At 38.5% G+C, this 16,664-nt stretch overlaps 1 protein-coding gene across 1 annotated transcript in view; it reads left to right on the forward strand.

The window, feature by feature from the left end:
• The window catches only part of LOC140483684 (inter-alpha-trypsin inhibitor heavy chain H3-like), a 52,330-nt gene that overhangs the window by 10,986 nt on the left and 24,680 nt on the right, over positions 1-16,664 (forward strand). Inside the window, exons 4-11 of the mRNA XM_072582060.1 lie at positions 566-732; positions 4,752-4,856; positions 7,735-7,897; positions 8,007-8,117; positions 8,196-8,324; positions 8,410-8,526; positions 10,423-10,591; positions 13,987-14,112. Coding sequence (XP_072438161.1) covers positions 566-732; positions 4,752-4,856; positions 7,735-7,897; positions 8,007-8,117; positions 8,196-8,324; positions 8,410-8,526; positions 10,423-10,591; positions 13,987-14,112 — 1,087 coding nt within the window. The remainder of the gene's footprint in view (positions 1-565; positions 733-4,751; positions 4,857-7,734; positions 7,898-8,006; positions 8,118-8,195; positions 8,325-8,409; positions 8,527-10,422; positions 10,592-13,986; positions 14,113-16,664) is intronic.

The following is a 16,664-nucleotide window of genomic DNA, read 5'->3' on the forward strand; positions in this document are numbered from 1 at the left end:
ACATGAGAATTCCTGGAAACATGACATTCTAACTGGAACTCTATCAACAAACACATCGACTTGGACCCTATTTGCCACCCTCTGAGAAAAAGAACAGCAAATGACATAATCACAGGAAATGACATCACCAACCCAAGGAAACCTAAACTCATAAATAGAAAGCAGGTCACTAATATCAATGCTTCACAGGAGGCTCACTGATGATGTCACCTAGTATGGTGATGAAACATCCGAAATGAACTTTCCAGCTCAGTGAATGAATTTACATACACAACCTCAATCTGAGCTACAAATCTTCTCAAAACTTGCTAATGCTAGGTGAATTTTATCAGTCATGTTAATTTGTTTTCTTTCTTTGGTTATTTATAGAGACTATGATTTTGTGAAGTGTTTCTATGGTTAACATTTTTACAAAGTGATCTTTGAAAGTAAAAGTAGAAGCTTTATTACGTTGCACAAGAATAATACATAGCACTGATTTACTTTTGAGTTTGATCTGTTTGGATGTTTTAGTTGCTTGCATCAGTAATTTCTCATTAAAATGTCACTCCTCAATTTCCTTCAGCCTGAGAGGGAGCTTGAAATTTACAGTATGAAGATTGAGTCCAAAGTTACTTCACGATTTGCTCACAACGTGGTAATCAACCGAGTGGTAAATCGAGCAAATGAATCGAGGGAAGCTTTCTTTGAAATGGAACTACCTAAAACTGCATTTATTACCAACTTCAGCATGTCAGTATAAACTCCATTATTCAGTTAAATTAACTAATTAGCATGAAATAACTTTAATATTTTTGAATATATGTAATATATATAAATTATATTAATTGTATATAAGACTAAAGATTTTTTTTAACCTTGCTTGATTTTTATCCCAACAAATACATCTTGCTCATACAAAATTGGGATGTTCAAATGTTTGTTATTCTCTGTAAACTGACCATCATTCAAACTCTGCTGAACTTGTCTCAACTGCATCAAGTCCTGTTCATTTATCACCAAAACCCAAATAACTAGGCTGATTTCTGCATTTCAGAGGATTAAAGTCATCTGTGACAATATAATATTCTATAAATAAAGGCATAAACGACAAAAGCAAGAACATAATATGAATGATGAAATAGTTTGGGTCTTAAATGCAATATTGTGTCTTATTCTGGGCATCACACTTTTGGAAAAATATGGCATATTTATGGAGGGTGCCAAAAATAATTAAGAATGGTTCCAGACATGAGGGACTTCTGCAATCAGAATTGCTCTTTCGGAGAGGTGGTAGGAACAAGATTAAACAAATTGCCTTTTTCTGTTCCGTAAATATGCTATGGTTTTAGATTTTGTTCCTTGCAAAGTTATTGCTACTGTCTAACAAATTTAAAATTTAATTTTGTTAGACAGTAGCAAAGCCTTTGCAAGGAGAAAAATTTTTTACAACAATAACAATGACTTTTTTATAGTGACTTTTATGTGAAAACAGATCCATGGCTACATAACAGAAGCATTAAAAATCAAAGTAACAATGAGTGACAGAAAGAAATATTCAGCCAAATGGCCACAAGCTTGTTCAAAGAAGTCAAACAAAGAAGTTATTCGGCTGGAGGAGATCACAGAAAGGTGAGAGGGTAAGGCCAAGGAGGAATTTAAAGACAAATTTCAGAATTTTAAATTCAAGACTTTGCTTGACCAGGAAACAATTTTACTTTTAATATGCTTTCATGGGATGACTGAATTGCTGGCTAGGCCAGCATTTATTGCACATCCCTAATTGCCCAGAGGGCACTTAAGAGTTAACCATATTCTTGTGGGTCTGGAGTCACAATCAGGCCAGACCAGGTAAGGCTCACAGTTTCCTTTCCTAGAGGACATTAGTGAACCAGATGAGTTTTCCCAACAATTGATAATGGCTTCATGGTCATCATTAGACAGAGTTAAAAAGCACACAACACCAGGTTATATTCCAACAAGTTTATTTCGAAGCACTAGCTTTTGGAGCGCTGTTGTTAACCACCTGATGGACAAGCAGCGCTCCAAAAACTAGTGCTTCCAAATAAACTTGTTGAACTATAACCAGGTGTTGTGTGATTTTTAACCTTGTACACCCAAGTCCAACACTAGCATTTCCAAAACATCATTAGACAGTTAATTCCAGATTTCTATTTAAATCAAATTCCATCTTTGCCATGGCAGTGTTCGAACATTGGTTCCCAAAACATTTCTTGAGTCTCCGGATTAACAAGCCAACAATAATGCCACTAGATCATCACCTCCCCCTATATAGATCAGCAAGCACATGGTGAGAAATGAACAGGACTTGATGCAGTTGAGACACAGTCAGCAGAGTTTTGGATGATGGCCAATTTACAAAGAATGGTGTGAGACAGCAGCGTGTGGGTATATTCAAGTCTAGTGATAATGAAGTTATGAACAATGGTTTCAGATGAAGATGAGCTAAGACAGTGTGAAATGAGCTGATATAATGGCAATGGAAACAGGAAGTCTAAGTAATGTCAAGTATACACGGTCATAAGCTCCTCTGAGTGATGTGACACTGAGGTTACGAGCAAACTGGTTTAATCTCAGACATTGCCAGGGAGAGTGATGAAGCCAGTAGTCTGGTAACCACGTTTATAGCAGGTACTGAAATCAATAGCATTAATCTTTGCAAACTTTTATTGAGGAATTTTCTGCTCATTTACTACTGGATATCAGATTAGTCGTTCAATTGTTTAGCAACAGTGGAAGATATGGTAGAACTGGTAGTAAGTTACGTACATGTGAAAAGTAATACTAAGCTTTTGTAAGATGTTGCAGGGGGCAGCATGTAGATGAGAAATAGGAAGAACAAAAATAGACCCTTGGAAAATGCCAGACATAATACTTTTGGAGCAGCAAATGAAGTTGCTGAAAATGAATCTCTGGCTGCAATTAAATAGATAAGAATAGAACTAGGTGAGAACAGTTTTACCCAACTAATATCCGTGGAGAGGAATTGACAGAATAATATGGCCATACATCAAAGGCTACAGTCAGGTTAAGAAGGACAAGGAGAGAGGGAAAATGTACCTTTATCACAATCAAATTGGATGTCATTAATGACTTTAAAAAAAGCAGTTTAATACTGTTGCAGGAATGGAAACCCGATCCAAGGAATTCTAACATAGACTTCCAGGAAAACTGGGAACAGGTTTGGAAGACAATGACACATTGGAGGATGTGGAGAGGAATGGTTGTTTGCAAGGACAGTATGGCCACGGTTTGTTCATCTAAGATGAAGTGTAATAATGGCAGATTTAGAAAGAAGAGTGTCAATGCATTGAGGGATAGTAGTAATCAGCAAAGGTTATCTTGGGCCAGGAGAGGATGATGAACAGCAGCAATTTAGTGGGGATAGAATTGTGGGAGATGAACTCAGAGGACAAGAGGGAAGATAGAAAAGAAACTAAAGATGCAAATTTAGTGTTGGGGCATGCATTGGAAGAATTTTAACAAAGTAAACTAGTATAAGAGAGGGTTACACAAAAGCAATTGATTTGGGTGGTCTCAACTTTAGAAATTAGGAAGACAGAGAGCTTCTTGCACTTACTATTGGAGGTTAAGGTGGAGTGGGCAGGTTAGATAGATTTAAGCAGATGGTTTGCAGTAGGATAAAGAAGCCTAGATTTTGTTTTTGCATTACAAAATGATTCTGTAATGGTGTGCAATTTTAGTGATCGGGAGCTGGATCTGATAGGGTGTTAATTAGTCCAGCCAAATTTGGATGATTTAGCCAGTTGTCTTTGAAGTCTGTTTGTGCAGTTAAGTACAGATAAGACACACCCAAATCTACTTACAAATAAACTGTTCAGAATTCAGTGGGTCTGTTTGAATTTCCACAGTGACTGCATCCCTGATCTTATGATTTTCAGTGTGAACAGTGGACAAGAGAAAAATAGCAATGGGAACTAGGTAATAAACTATTTTTGAGAAGAAGTTACCCCCTCAGATTCAGCCAGAGAAAACTTAAGCACAGAAATTGGCAACATTAGGCAATGCAACAGATATGAAAGAAAAATTAATCTTCTAACTGGCTAACTTGTAGCTATTAGTACAAAATAATTTTATGTTTTCATTTTTCATCAAGATGGAAAACCTTCACAGCACAGACGCTGGTCATTCTCTCAAGTTCACTCATCTCTTTTTCAAGGAATCCAATCAGAGCCATTCCTTCACTCTAACCCATGATCCTACGTTGTTATTTCCATGAAGTGCCTATTCAAAGTCCTTTGAAATAATCTATTGTCTTCCTGCCACCACTGTCTCTAAACAGCATGTTTCATTCATCTTTTGAGAATTTATTGGCTTTACTTTCTCTTCTAAGTTCCTTTTTGGTTTTAAAATCTGTACCTTTCTATTTTACATGACACATACTGAATATTGAATTAAATCGGTTTTGAATACTTGAGCATCTGTTCACTTGCATTATCCTTGACAAAATAATTATAATCTTCCTTTAGATTATGCCTGCTTCCTGAGATGTTAAATGATATCAAGATTTTGGTGCTTTTAATACATTTTACACTTGATTAAAATTTTGGTTGAATATAGATTAGACTTGAGCAGTTCTGCGTTCTTTACTGGAGCTTTTGCAATTGATATCAATTCCTACAGCCACACTTGCCATTCTGCTGAGTTGTCTCTTCCATGGTTGAGTTTTTTTTTATTGTTTTAGTTCCCTTTAAGACCCCATTCTTATCATGTGCTTTCTCTCTCTGTAGGACTTTAGATGGAGTGACGTACGTGGGAGCAGTAAAAGAAAAACAAGTTGCCCAGCAGCAGTACCAACAAGCAGTTTCACGAGGCCAATCTGCAGGGCTTGTAAAGTAAGAACAATTTCTAAGCATTTACCCAATGACATCCATTTTTTCACTGGTTTATTCCCCATGCTCCTTGGAAGAGTGTCCACTTCAATATTGACTGCAATCCCTTAAAATGGCCACCCAAGTGGGCAGGGTTGTTAAGAAAGCATATGGTGTTTTGGCTTTCATTAATAGGGGTATTGAGTTTAAGACTCGTGAGATCTTGTTGCAGCTCTATAAAACTGGTTAGACTGCACTTGGAATACTGCATCCAGTTCTGGTCACCCTATTATAAGAAAGATGTGGATGCTTTGGAGCGGGTTCAGAGGAAGTTTACCAGGATGCTGCCTGGACTGGAGGGCTTGTCTTATGAAGAGACGTTGACTGAGCTCGGACTTTTTTCATTGGAGAAGAGGAGGAGAAGAGGGGACCTGGTTGAGGTATACAAGGTAGTGAGAGGCATAGATAGTGTCGATAGCCAGAGACTATTTCCCAGGGCAGAAATGACTAACACGAGGGGTCATAGTTTTAAGCTGGTTGGAGGAAAGTATAGAGGGGATGTCAGAGGCGGGTTCTTTACACAGAGAGTTGTGAGAGCATGGAATGCGTTGACAGCAGCAGTTGTGGAGGCAGGGTCATTGGGGACATTTAAGAGACTCCTCAACATGCATATGGTCACAGAAATTTGAGGGTGCATACATGAGGATCAGTGTCGGCAAAACATCGTGGGCTGAAGGACCTGTTCTGTGCTGTACTGTTCTATGTTCTATGTTCTAAAGGAGCAGGAATAGCTACATGAAACTCCAGTGGTAATGTCCCTTCTACCACCCCAAGACTGTCACGTATCTATTTATCATCATTGCTTGCCAAGGTAGTTTTCAATCCACCTGGTTAATGTTTCACTAATTCAATGCAGTCTTACCTATTTACAAAGTTTTCCAGAATGAAGGGATCACTATTGCTCTGAGAACCCACAAGCTAACAGAGATTGAAGATTCAGAATCTGGGGGGTCACAACAAATACCTGCACACATTGCTGGTAATGCAAAATTGCAGAAAGATCTCATTCAATGTATTAAGTGGTTTCTGACAAGTTTGTTATTCATACTGGATAATGTCATTTTATATTCATAAGAATGTAAAAATAAAAAGATTTTTTTTAGAAAATGGGAGAATTGATAATGGAAAACAAGGAAATGGCAGAGCAATTAGACAACTACTTTAGTTTTGTCTTTGAGAAGAGACAAATAACATCTCACAAATGCTAGAGAAATAGTATGTTAGCCATCATTGCAAGTGGATTTGAATACATGAATGGCTGAGAAATTAGAGTATGAGAAGGCTAACCAGAAATATAAAATAGGTAGTAAGACCTTCTATAAATATTTCACAAAAAAATGTTTACAAAGTGATCTATAATGATTAAAAAAGTAAGCCTGAAGAATTAATAATGGAAAATAAGGAGATGGCAGGTATTTTACATCAGTTTTCACTATAGAAGATATAACTAATGTCCCAGAAACAGCTATAAATCAGGAAAAGGAAGACTGGAAGGTGCTTTGGAAAATTACAATCACCAGAGAAGTAGTGCTGAGTAAATTGTTGGAGTTGTGAGCTGATAAGTGTTCATGTTCTCATAGACTTTATCCTAGAATCTTAATTTGTCTAGTAAATTGTTAATGCATCCTAGCCCAGCATGTGAAAATCAAAACTTGGATGCAAATATGTAATTAAGAAAACTAATAGAATTTTAATTTGTATTTGGTTATGCATTATTTCTACTAGGCACTGGTGAGACCACATCTAGGGAACTATATATTGTCTTGGTCACCTTATTTAACAAAGGATGCTAATGTACTGGATACAGACTAATACCTGGAAAGAGCATATTGTCTTCTGAGGAAAGATCAGACCGGTTAAGCTTATCTCCACCGGAGCTTCGAGTAAGAGGTGACTTAAGTGAAACATACAGAAATCCTGAAGTATCTTAATAGGCTGGATGTGGGTACCTCCTTATGGGAGAATTATAAGCTAGGGCTTACTGTTTAAAACTAAGGATTACTTGTTTAAAACAGATGAGATGTTTTGTTTTTGCTGGGGGTTGTGAGGCTTTAGAATTCTTTTCCTAAAAAGATGGTGGAAGCAGTGTGCTTGAATAGTTTGAAGGCAGAAGTGGATGATTCTTATTAAAAAGTGGATAAAACATTTTCAGGGTTTGCAGGGATGTGAATTTGAGGTTACAGTTAGATTAGCCATGATTTTATGGAGTAGCCCAGAAATCATGAGATTCCGAACAGCCTACTCCTGCTCCTTGTTCATATGATGGATGGAGGAGGGTGACCACAATATCATGATTTACTTGAATAATTCATGATTCATAACTGATTGAATTATATGTTGATAATATTTTCTGTGTTTCAAACAGATTATCTGGTAGGTTATTTGATTGCTGTTTTTTTGGATCTTTTAGTATGAAAGTTGGTTGCTAACTATGCACTACTCCTCCACAGGTAAAGTGATAAAAGAGCAGCACACTGGAAGCTTGTGATTTCAAATAAACCTGTTGAAATATAACCTAGTGTTGTGTGACTTCTGACCTTGTTCACACAGTCCAATAACAATATCACCACATCATATTCAAAAGTAATTCAGAGTCTGATAAATGGTTAAGGATATCCTGAGGTTGTGAAAGAGACAGTATAATGGCAAATTTTTCATTTGCTGTACCCATAATTGGTTATTTGTAATTCATTCCTCATCATAATGATGTAGGTGTCACAGTGCAACAACAAAAGGTCTGAAGAAGTCAATGACATTACCTTTACTTCAATATATCACCAAGATTCCATCATCTTCCATGTATGAAAGAATAATGTAACTTGTGTTTTTATGATTTCCAAAGAGCATCTGGAAGGAAAATGGAGAAGTTCAAGGTGTCAGTAAATATTGGACCAACGAAAAAAGTCACCTTTGAACTAACATATGAAGAATTATTAAAACGTAATCTGGGGAAATATGAAATGAATATCAGAGTAAAACCTGAGCAATTTGTCAAACATTTCCAGGTATTCTTCTAAAGTAGTAACATTATTAAAATCTTTTAGTTGAGACAGTTCCTAATTTTCGTATGTAATGACAATTAACTTTTTCTACATTTGGAATTGCTGTTTCCAGATAGATGTACTTATTTTTGAACCGCAAGGCATTGCCTTTCTAAATGTTGATGCAAAGTTCCTAACAAATAATCTGACTTCAATTGTGAAAAAGACTCTTACTGCAACAAAGGTACGTGGCTTTGCATAAAATAAATTTTAGTTTATCAATAACTATTAAAAATTAACATTGAGTCACTGCTTTGTTCAGGGCCATGTTTCTTTTAAGCCAACTCTTGAGCAACAACGCAAATGTCCTGATTGTCATGAGACTATTCTGGATGGAGACTTCATCATAGTATATGATGTCAATAGAGACCTGTCTGCTGGTAGTGTTCAGGTAATTCAGCATTATATTTAAAATGGAAGTTTCATAGGACAGTTTATTCTGGTGATCTTTTGATTTTATGTGATGTATTTTTCAGGTTGTAAATGGGTATTTTGTACATCATTTTGCTCCTGGTAATCTACCTAGAATACCTAAAAATGTTATATTTGTGATTGACCAAAGTGGATCTATGACAGGGACTAAAATGCGTCAGGTAAGAAAAGTTTTTGGTCCTGAATGATATAGATGGAAAGATAATTTTTTCTTGCATTTTAAAATTTGTGCATCTCCTTCTGACATAGAACCAAGTGTCTTGACATTGAGCTATAGCTGATCATGGAATCATAGAATCCCTACACTGTGCTAAACTAAAAATCATTCCATGATTGTTCTGACTTGAAAACAAGCTAATGGTCCCTACTATGTTTATTGTACCTGTCATAAATATCACTTTTCCATTAACACACCATGGGCTTGCAGTCACCTGCTTTTTGACACAAATTGGATTGTGTCACTGTTTGAGTTAACTATCTGACCTAGTGAAAACATTTCACAAAAGTAACCAACATCTGTATATCCTTATTTTGACATTTAATGGTTACGAAACATAACATTGTGTATTAGGAAAGAAAGATTGGAAAGAATCTATCTGCAACCCTCAATATTTGAGTCCTTGCTCCATCTTGCATTGACATCAAATCACAGTTCCTTATGCTCAGCAGCTATTGTTAGATGATTAGTTATTTTGAATCCACAAGCATACTTCCTGCAGGTGGGAATGTGGAACAGTCTCAATAATCACTAGCTTCAATGTACTGCAATCCCAACACATAGCCGACTCTGCCATCTCTAGTCTTTTTTATTTATTTACTCAATGTCTGAATTTTTTTCATATAATCATAGAATCCCTACAATGTGGAAGCAAGCTATTTGGCCCATCAAGTCCACTCCAGTCCTCCGAAGAGCATCCTGCCTGAGGATGGAATCAAACCTGGGTCTCTGACACTATGAGGCAGCAGTGCTAACCACCATGCTGTCCCCATGATTATTTTTGTAACAGTCATTTATAGATATATTAATGAAGTAATTTACGTAATCCAGGTATTAGTTCAGTAAGGCAATAAATAAATTACCCCAGCAAATAGTTTCTAGAACTATTGTAAGCTGAATTTTGTGGCCAATGCCAGGCATATTTGAGGGAGGTGGGTGCATAAAATAGGTTGGGTGGCTAGCCTACTGCCTTCCTGCTCATCTCCAAGCTGTCACTCATAACATAGTGTGCAGGATAAACATTAGATAGTCTGCTTGCCCTTTAAAGTGCCTAACTCCTCCTTTGTCCATAATACAGTCAGTTTAGGAAGACAGAGGAGACAGAGTCATCCACTATTACACCAATTCTAGTAAAAAGATGGAAAGACAGGAGCAGTACCCACATCTGTACGATTCACAGGCACCTAGCCCAAGATGTTTCAATCTTTTAGCCTCCAAACCTGAGGGGAAAAAAGAAAGCTGAGTCTTGCCCAAGTACAGCATCCTTGTTGTTTAGTGTACACCTGCTGCAGAGTTTTCAAGGGTGAAATATCAATTTCATGGGGGATGACAGTGCACTTCTCACATCATTAAGGCCACCCAATGTTTTATTGCTACAAGGCAGCCTTTATAAAGCCAGTCAAATATCGCTACCATGAAGAGTGTAGAGAGTGTGGAGTGGAGGAAGTGTGTAACATGCTTCTTGAAAAATTCAGCTGCCTGTCTCAGAGATGCAAACAAACCAAAATTCTCACCAACTGATCAGCTACTTGCTGTCTTGTACCATCACTCTGACTTGTGTTGTCTGACCTTTGTTGCTTGTAACCCCATTTCTCATTTCTGACCCCCAGTTGTCTGCTGCCCTGAATGCTTGGGTCTGTTTCCCTTATCCTTCACCTCTGTCCCACTTTCACTGGTACTTTCTCTAAATCATTCAGCATTTAATTACACTTCATATGGACAATCTTCACAACATAGCAATATGGCAAGAAAAATGATGAAGCCTGTAGTAGTAATGTATTGGTGTAATTTGTAAAGTTAATATGTTCACAGATGCAGGCTGATGTTTTGACTCTTTCAGACAAATGAAGCCCTTCTAAAAATTTTGGATGATATGGGTACAGAAGATCATTTTGCCATTATTACCTTTCATAGCTCTTTTAAAATATGGAAAAATACCATTCATCAAGCAACTTCAAACACTGTGACCAAAGCTAAAATGTTTGTGGAAAATATTATTGCCAAAGGAGGTAACAATTGTTACTTTAATCAATAAAATGAGAATTTCTTATACTTTATTTTCTAATAGTAAAGTTGCCATAATCTCAGAGTGCTGCAGTCTCAAAACTACTGAGGATCACCTCAGGCAAGGAGTAAGGTTGAGAAGATGGGATCCTGATGGTAAACTCAGCAAGTACAGGAATTCAACCTGCATTCTTGGCATCACTCTGCATTGCAAGTCAGCTAACTGGGCTAACAGAACCACATATCTTTCAATACCTGTTCATCAAAGCAATGGCCTAACAGTATTATCACTAGACTATAAGTCTAGAAACTCAGCTCGGGGACCTCGGTTTGAATACCATCATGACAAATAACTGAATTTGAGTTTGATAAAGAATCTGGAATTTAGGCTCTAATGATGACCATAAAGCCATTGTTGATTGTCAGGGAAAATCTATCTGATTCACCAATATCCTTTGCGAACAAAACTGCCATTATTTTTCTGGACTGGGCTACATGTAAAGTAAAAACAATGACTGCAGATGCTGGAAACCAGATTCTGGATTAGAGGTGCTGGAAGAGCACAGCAGTTCAGAGAGCATCTGAGGAGTAGTAAAATCGATGTTTCGGGCAAAAGCCCTTCATCAGGAATACAGGCCTGAAGGGTGGAGAGATAAATGAGAGGAGGGTGGGGGTGGGGAGAAAGTAGCATAGAGTACAATAGGTAGTGGGGGAGGGGATGAAGGTGATAGGTCAGGGAGGAGGGTGGAGTGGATAGGTGGAAAAGAAGATAGGCAGGTAGGACAAGTCATGGGGACAGTGCTGAGCTGGAAGTTTGGAACTGGGGTGAGTGGGGGAAAGGGGAAATGAGGAAACTGTTGAAGTCCACATTGATGCCCTGGGGTTGAAGTGTTCCAAGGGCTACATGTAACTCCAGAACCCCAGTAACATGGCTGACTCTTAAATGCCCAATGGGCAATTAGGGATTGGCAATAAAAGCTAGCCGAGCCAGAAATGCCAACATTCCATGCGTGAATTTTTTAAAAAGGTGTTACTTTTTATTTCCTGTTCAGATCTCTTTTCCTTTACTCCATCCAGGCCATCAGGTCACAAGCTGGCCACTGGGTGATAAGATATGAAGAACAACATGGATAGGTTTGATGAGCAACTTTGGTAGAGTTATGTGTAAAACACCCATGAGGTGTTTAGATGGTACCTGTCATTGTTGGATATTAAATGTAAGCTGGAAATCTGAGAAAATGAGAATTGTAATAGTGGTGATATTAGGAAATGCAAAGGAGATGGACAAAAATCCTGATTTTGGGAGCTTGAGCAGAATTTGGGAAGGAGTAACATTCATGCCATACAATTGTCAGGCAATGACTATCTCCAACAAGAGAGAATCTAAGAATTGTCCCCTGATGTTCAATTCCATTATCATCACTGAATACCCCAATACCAACATCCTGGGCTTATCATTGCTCAAAAACTAAATCGGACCAATCATATAAATACAGTGGCTACAAGAGCAGGTCAGAAGCTAGGAATTCTGTGACAAGTAACTCACTTCCTGTTTCTCAGATGCCAGTTTACCCTCCATAAGGCATAATCCAGGAGTGTGATGGAATACTCTCCACTTGTCTGGATGAGTGCAGCTCCAACAATAATCAAGCTAGACATATCCAGCACAAAACCGCCCCCTTGATTAGTATCTCATGCACCACCTTCAACACTTGCTCCCTTCACTATTGGTGCACACTAGCAGTAATTCACCAAGGATCCCTCAACAGAATGAAGTTAAGTCTAGACATCAACCATCTTGAAGGACAAGGGAGTAATTGAATAGGAGTATCACCACCTGCACATTCCACTCCAAGCCTCTCATTTCAAACTAAGCCACCATTTTTTCACTTATTCTGGTGTCAAAATCTGTGTAATATCTTTCTAACAACAACATGGGTGTCCTCACATCCCAGGGATTTCAGCAGTTTAAGGAAACAGCTCATCACTTCTTTCTCCAGGGCGATTAGAGATGGTGATAAATGCTGGCCTAGCCAGGAGTACTAGCATCCACAGCAATCTCTTCCCTGGCAGCAGAGATGTCTCTTGGAGTGATTTCTGATCCAAATAAAATTGCCTCCTTATCCTATCCAAAGCCTTAATACAGAGTTTGGTTGATCTCTCTGGCTGACTGTATTTATCCAACTCTTGTCAACCCCCCTGGTGCATTAGGGCATCCCTCCCCTATCCTGCCTTAACTGAGTAGATTTAAAACTTTAAATGTAGCTGCATTTATGTTTTCTTTTTAATAAATTTCAATAGCCAGTGATCCAATGCTGATCAATATTGGTGACAATGATCACATTTTATTCGGCAGAACTGAAACTTGCGACATTGTTATCTGAGAAGCATTTTATGAAGTAAAATTGAGAGTTATAATATGCCTTTTATGTTTTTGGTTAAAGTCGCAGTAACAGTGCCTGAACCCCTGCCCAAACACTTGACTTTTCCTCCAGATGTCTTTTCAAATTTTTTTCTATCTGCTTCCTATATGTACTGTGCTTCTTGTATTTTGTTTAGTAATTCAAAATGACTAAAGTTCACTAAAGCAGTTATTGACTGACACTTCTCATCTTATTAACCAATGACAGAAATGTCCTGCAGACTATTTCATGTATGGTCTAATATCCCTTAAATTACATTTCTTTCTCTTGTTGGAGATATTATAGGATAAAAGAGCATCTTTTTATACTGACTGGCAGCATCTTCTCCTATCCAGTTTTAAACTAAGGCACACTTCTCTCTTAATCCCCATCACATTCCAATTCATGGTCAGAGTCCCATGGAACATAGGGGTCTTGAAGTGCAGCACTAGTTTGCCTACGTCCGGGCTCAAGTCCCACTTGCACTAGATGTGTGTTATAATATGTCCTCAAAAATTGATCCAAAATAATTTCCAGTGGAACATAAATGCCACTGCTAGCCTTTGTTTTTCTTATTGTTGCTGCTCTTTTAATTTATTTTTAATTAGCCATAATCTTGCACTTCTCTTATCCTGACTACACAATAGTTAACCATGCCTGCCAGGCATAAATGTTTTCAAATTAGTAAATATGGACACAGGTAAATATGCACACATGTTTATTGACATTCTTGAAATTATAAGGCAATAACACTTAAATGTTTTCCCTGTAAGGCAATTTGTGAATAAAATTGAGGACTCCAATTAGCTCTATCAAATTCATTTTCCCACACTTCGCAATTTTATCTAAATGAACTTCTCTTGATTGTCAAATAAACAGTCAGTTGACACTTTAACTTCTGAAATTTAGTTGTATAATTTACACTTTGCGAAACCAAATATATTTTTACAAGACTATAACATTTTAAAAGACCAGGTATTCTTTTTTCTCTTTTGCAGGAACAAATATAAATGATCCAATGTTGAAAGCAGTAAACCTTCTAAATAAGGCCCATCAAGACAAACTTCTGCCTGAAAGAAGTGTCTCTATGATTATTTTGTTAACTGATGGTGATCCAAATGAAGGTTAGTAAAAATAAATGCCTTCAATTTCGGACTTGTGAGCTATTGCCCATAATACAGTAGGTGGGTAAAACAGCTCTGTCAGTTTGCATACTCTAAGAATAACTGAAATCCCTAATTTCACCCAGCCTCCACAATGCAGTGGCCAGTAGAAAATGGGGAACTCAGAGGGCTGCTTTCCCATGAATTCGAGTGAAATGAATGAAAAGAAGGAGTGGTATAATAGTAAGGAAAAGTTGCTGCAACTGTACAAAGCATTAATGTGATCACAACTGGAGTACTGCTACAATTTTGGTCACCTTACTCGAGGATGGATGTGGCATATTGGAGGTGGTTCAGAGAAGGTTCATTAGATTAATTCGAGAGTTGAGGAGTTTGTGTTAGGAAGAGAAATTAGGCAGTTTAGACCTATACTCCCACATGTTTAGAAGAATGAAAGGAGATCTAATTGAAGTTTATAAGATAGAGTTACAGAGTCATAGAGATGTACAGCATGGAAAGAGACCCTTCGGTCCAACTCATCCATGCCGACCAGATATCCCAACCCAATCTAGTCCTACCTGCCAGCACCCGGCCCAAATCCCTCCAAACCCTTCGTATTCATATACCCATCCAAATGCCTCTTAAATGTTGCAATTGTACCAGCCTCCACCACATCCTCTGGCAGCTCATTCCATACATGTACCACCCTCTGCATGAAACATTTGCCCCTTAGCTCCCTTTTATATCTTTCCCCTCCCCCCCTAAACCTGTGCCCTCTAGTTCTGGACTCCCCGACCCCAGGGAAAGACTTTGTCTATTTATCCTATCCATGCCCCTCATAATTTTGTAAACCTCTATAAGGACACCCCTCAGCCTCTGATGCTCCAGGGAAAACAGCCCCAGCCTGTTCAGCCTCTCCCTGTAACTCAGATCCTCCAACCCTGGCAACATCCTTGTAAATCTTTTCTGAACCCTTTCACGTTTCACAACATCTTTCCGATAGGAAGGAGACCAGAATTGCATGCAACATTCCAACAGTGGCCTAACCAATGTCCTGTACAGCCGCAACATGACCTCCCAACTCCTGTACTCAATACTCTGACCAATAAAGGAAAGCATACCAAATACTTTCTTCACTATCCTATCTACCTGCGACTCCACTTTCAAGAAGCTATGAACCTGCACTCCAAGGTCTCTTTGTTCAGCAACACTCCCTAGGACCTTACCATTAAGTGTATAAGTCCTGCTAAGATTTGCTTTCCCAAAATGTAGCACCTTGCATTTATCTGAATTAAACTCCATCTGCCACGTCTCAGCCCATTGGCCCATCTGGTCCAGATCCTGTTTTAATCTGAGGTAACCCTCTTCGTTGTCCACTACACCTTCAATTTTGGTGACATCTGCAAACTTACTAACTGTACCTCTTATGCTCGCATCCAAACCATTTATGTAAATGACAAAAAGTAGAGGGTCCAGCACTGATCCTTGTGGCACTCCACTCATCACAAATCTCCAGTCTGAAAAACAACCCTCCACCACCACCCTCTGTCTTCTACCTTTGAGTCAGTTTTATATCCAAATGTCTAGTTCTCCCTGTATTCCATGAGATCTAACCTTGCTAATCAGTCTCCCATGGGGAACCTTGTCGAATGCCTTACTGAAGTCCATATAGATCACATCTACTGCTCTGCCCTCATCAATCTTCTTTGTTACTTCTTCAAAAAACTCAATCAAGTTTGTGAGACACGATTTCCCACACACAAAGCCATGTTGACTATCCTGAATCAGTCCTTGCCTTTCCAAATAATTGTACATCCTGTCCCTCAGGATTCCCTCCAACAATTTGCCCAACACCGAGGTCAGGCTCACTGGTCTGTAGTTCCCTGGCTTGTCTTTACTGCCCTTCTTAAACAGTGGCACCACATTTGTCAACCTCCAGTCTTCCGGCTTCTCACCGTGACTATCGATGATACAAATATCTCAGCTAAAGGAGATTAACAAAGTCAAATTAGAAAACATGTTTCCTTGCATAAGGCAATCTGGAATGAGAGGTCATAGTTTTTAGGATAAGAAGTAGATGACTTAAAACGGAAATGAAGAGGAACCACTTCTCTCAAAGGTTTGTGGATCTGTGGAATTCACTACCGTGGAGTGTGGTAGATGCTGGGACATTGAGTAAATTTGTGGATGAGTTAGACAGAGTTTTAATTAGTAATGAGTTGAAGGGTTTTGGACGGCAGGCAAGGAAGTAATGTGGGGGCTGAGATACGATCAGCCATGTTTGTATTAAATAGTGGAAAAGACTTGAGGAGCTGAATTGCCCAATCCTAGTCCCAGTTGTTATGTTCCTTTTTGAGAGGGTGTTCTATGCACATTGTGGCACTAAACTCCAATATTTTGCCCCTCCCCTTATTTTGTACCTTTCCCTTTGGCCTCCATACCCTGGCCCTATACCTGTACCTACTCCTGCAAGCTCCTTAATTCCTCCCCACCCAAATCTAAAATCCTTATAATTGTCTTCCTGCAAACTGAATATAATTCCAGCAATGCCCATTGGTGACTTCTTGACGTTG

Source organism: Chiloscyllium punctatum, chromosome 12, assembly GCF_047496795.1.
Source record: "Chiloscyllium punctatum isolate Juve2018m chromosome 12, sChiPun1.3, whole genome shotgun sequence".
Classification (NCBI taxonomy): Eukaryota; Metazoa; Chordata; class Chondrichthyes; order Orectolobiformes; family Hemiscylliidae; genus Chiloscyllium; species Chiloscyllium punctatum.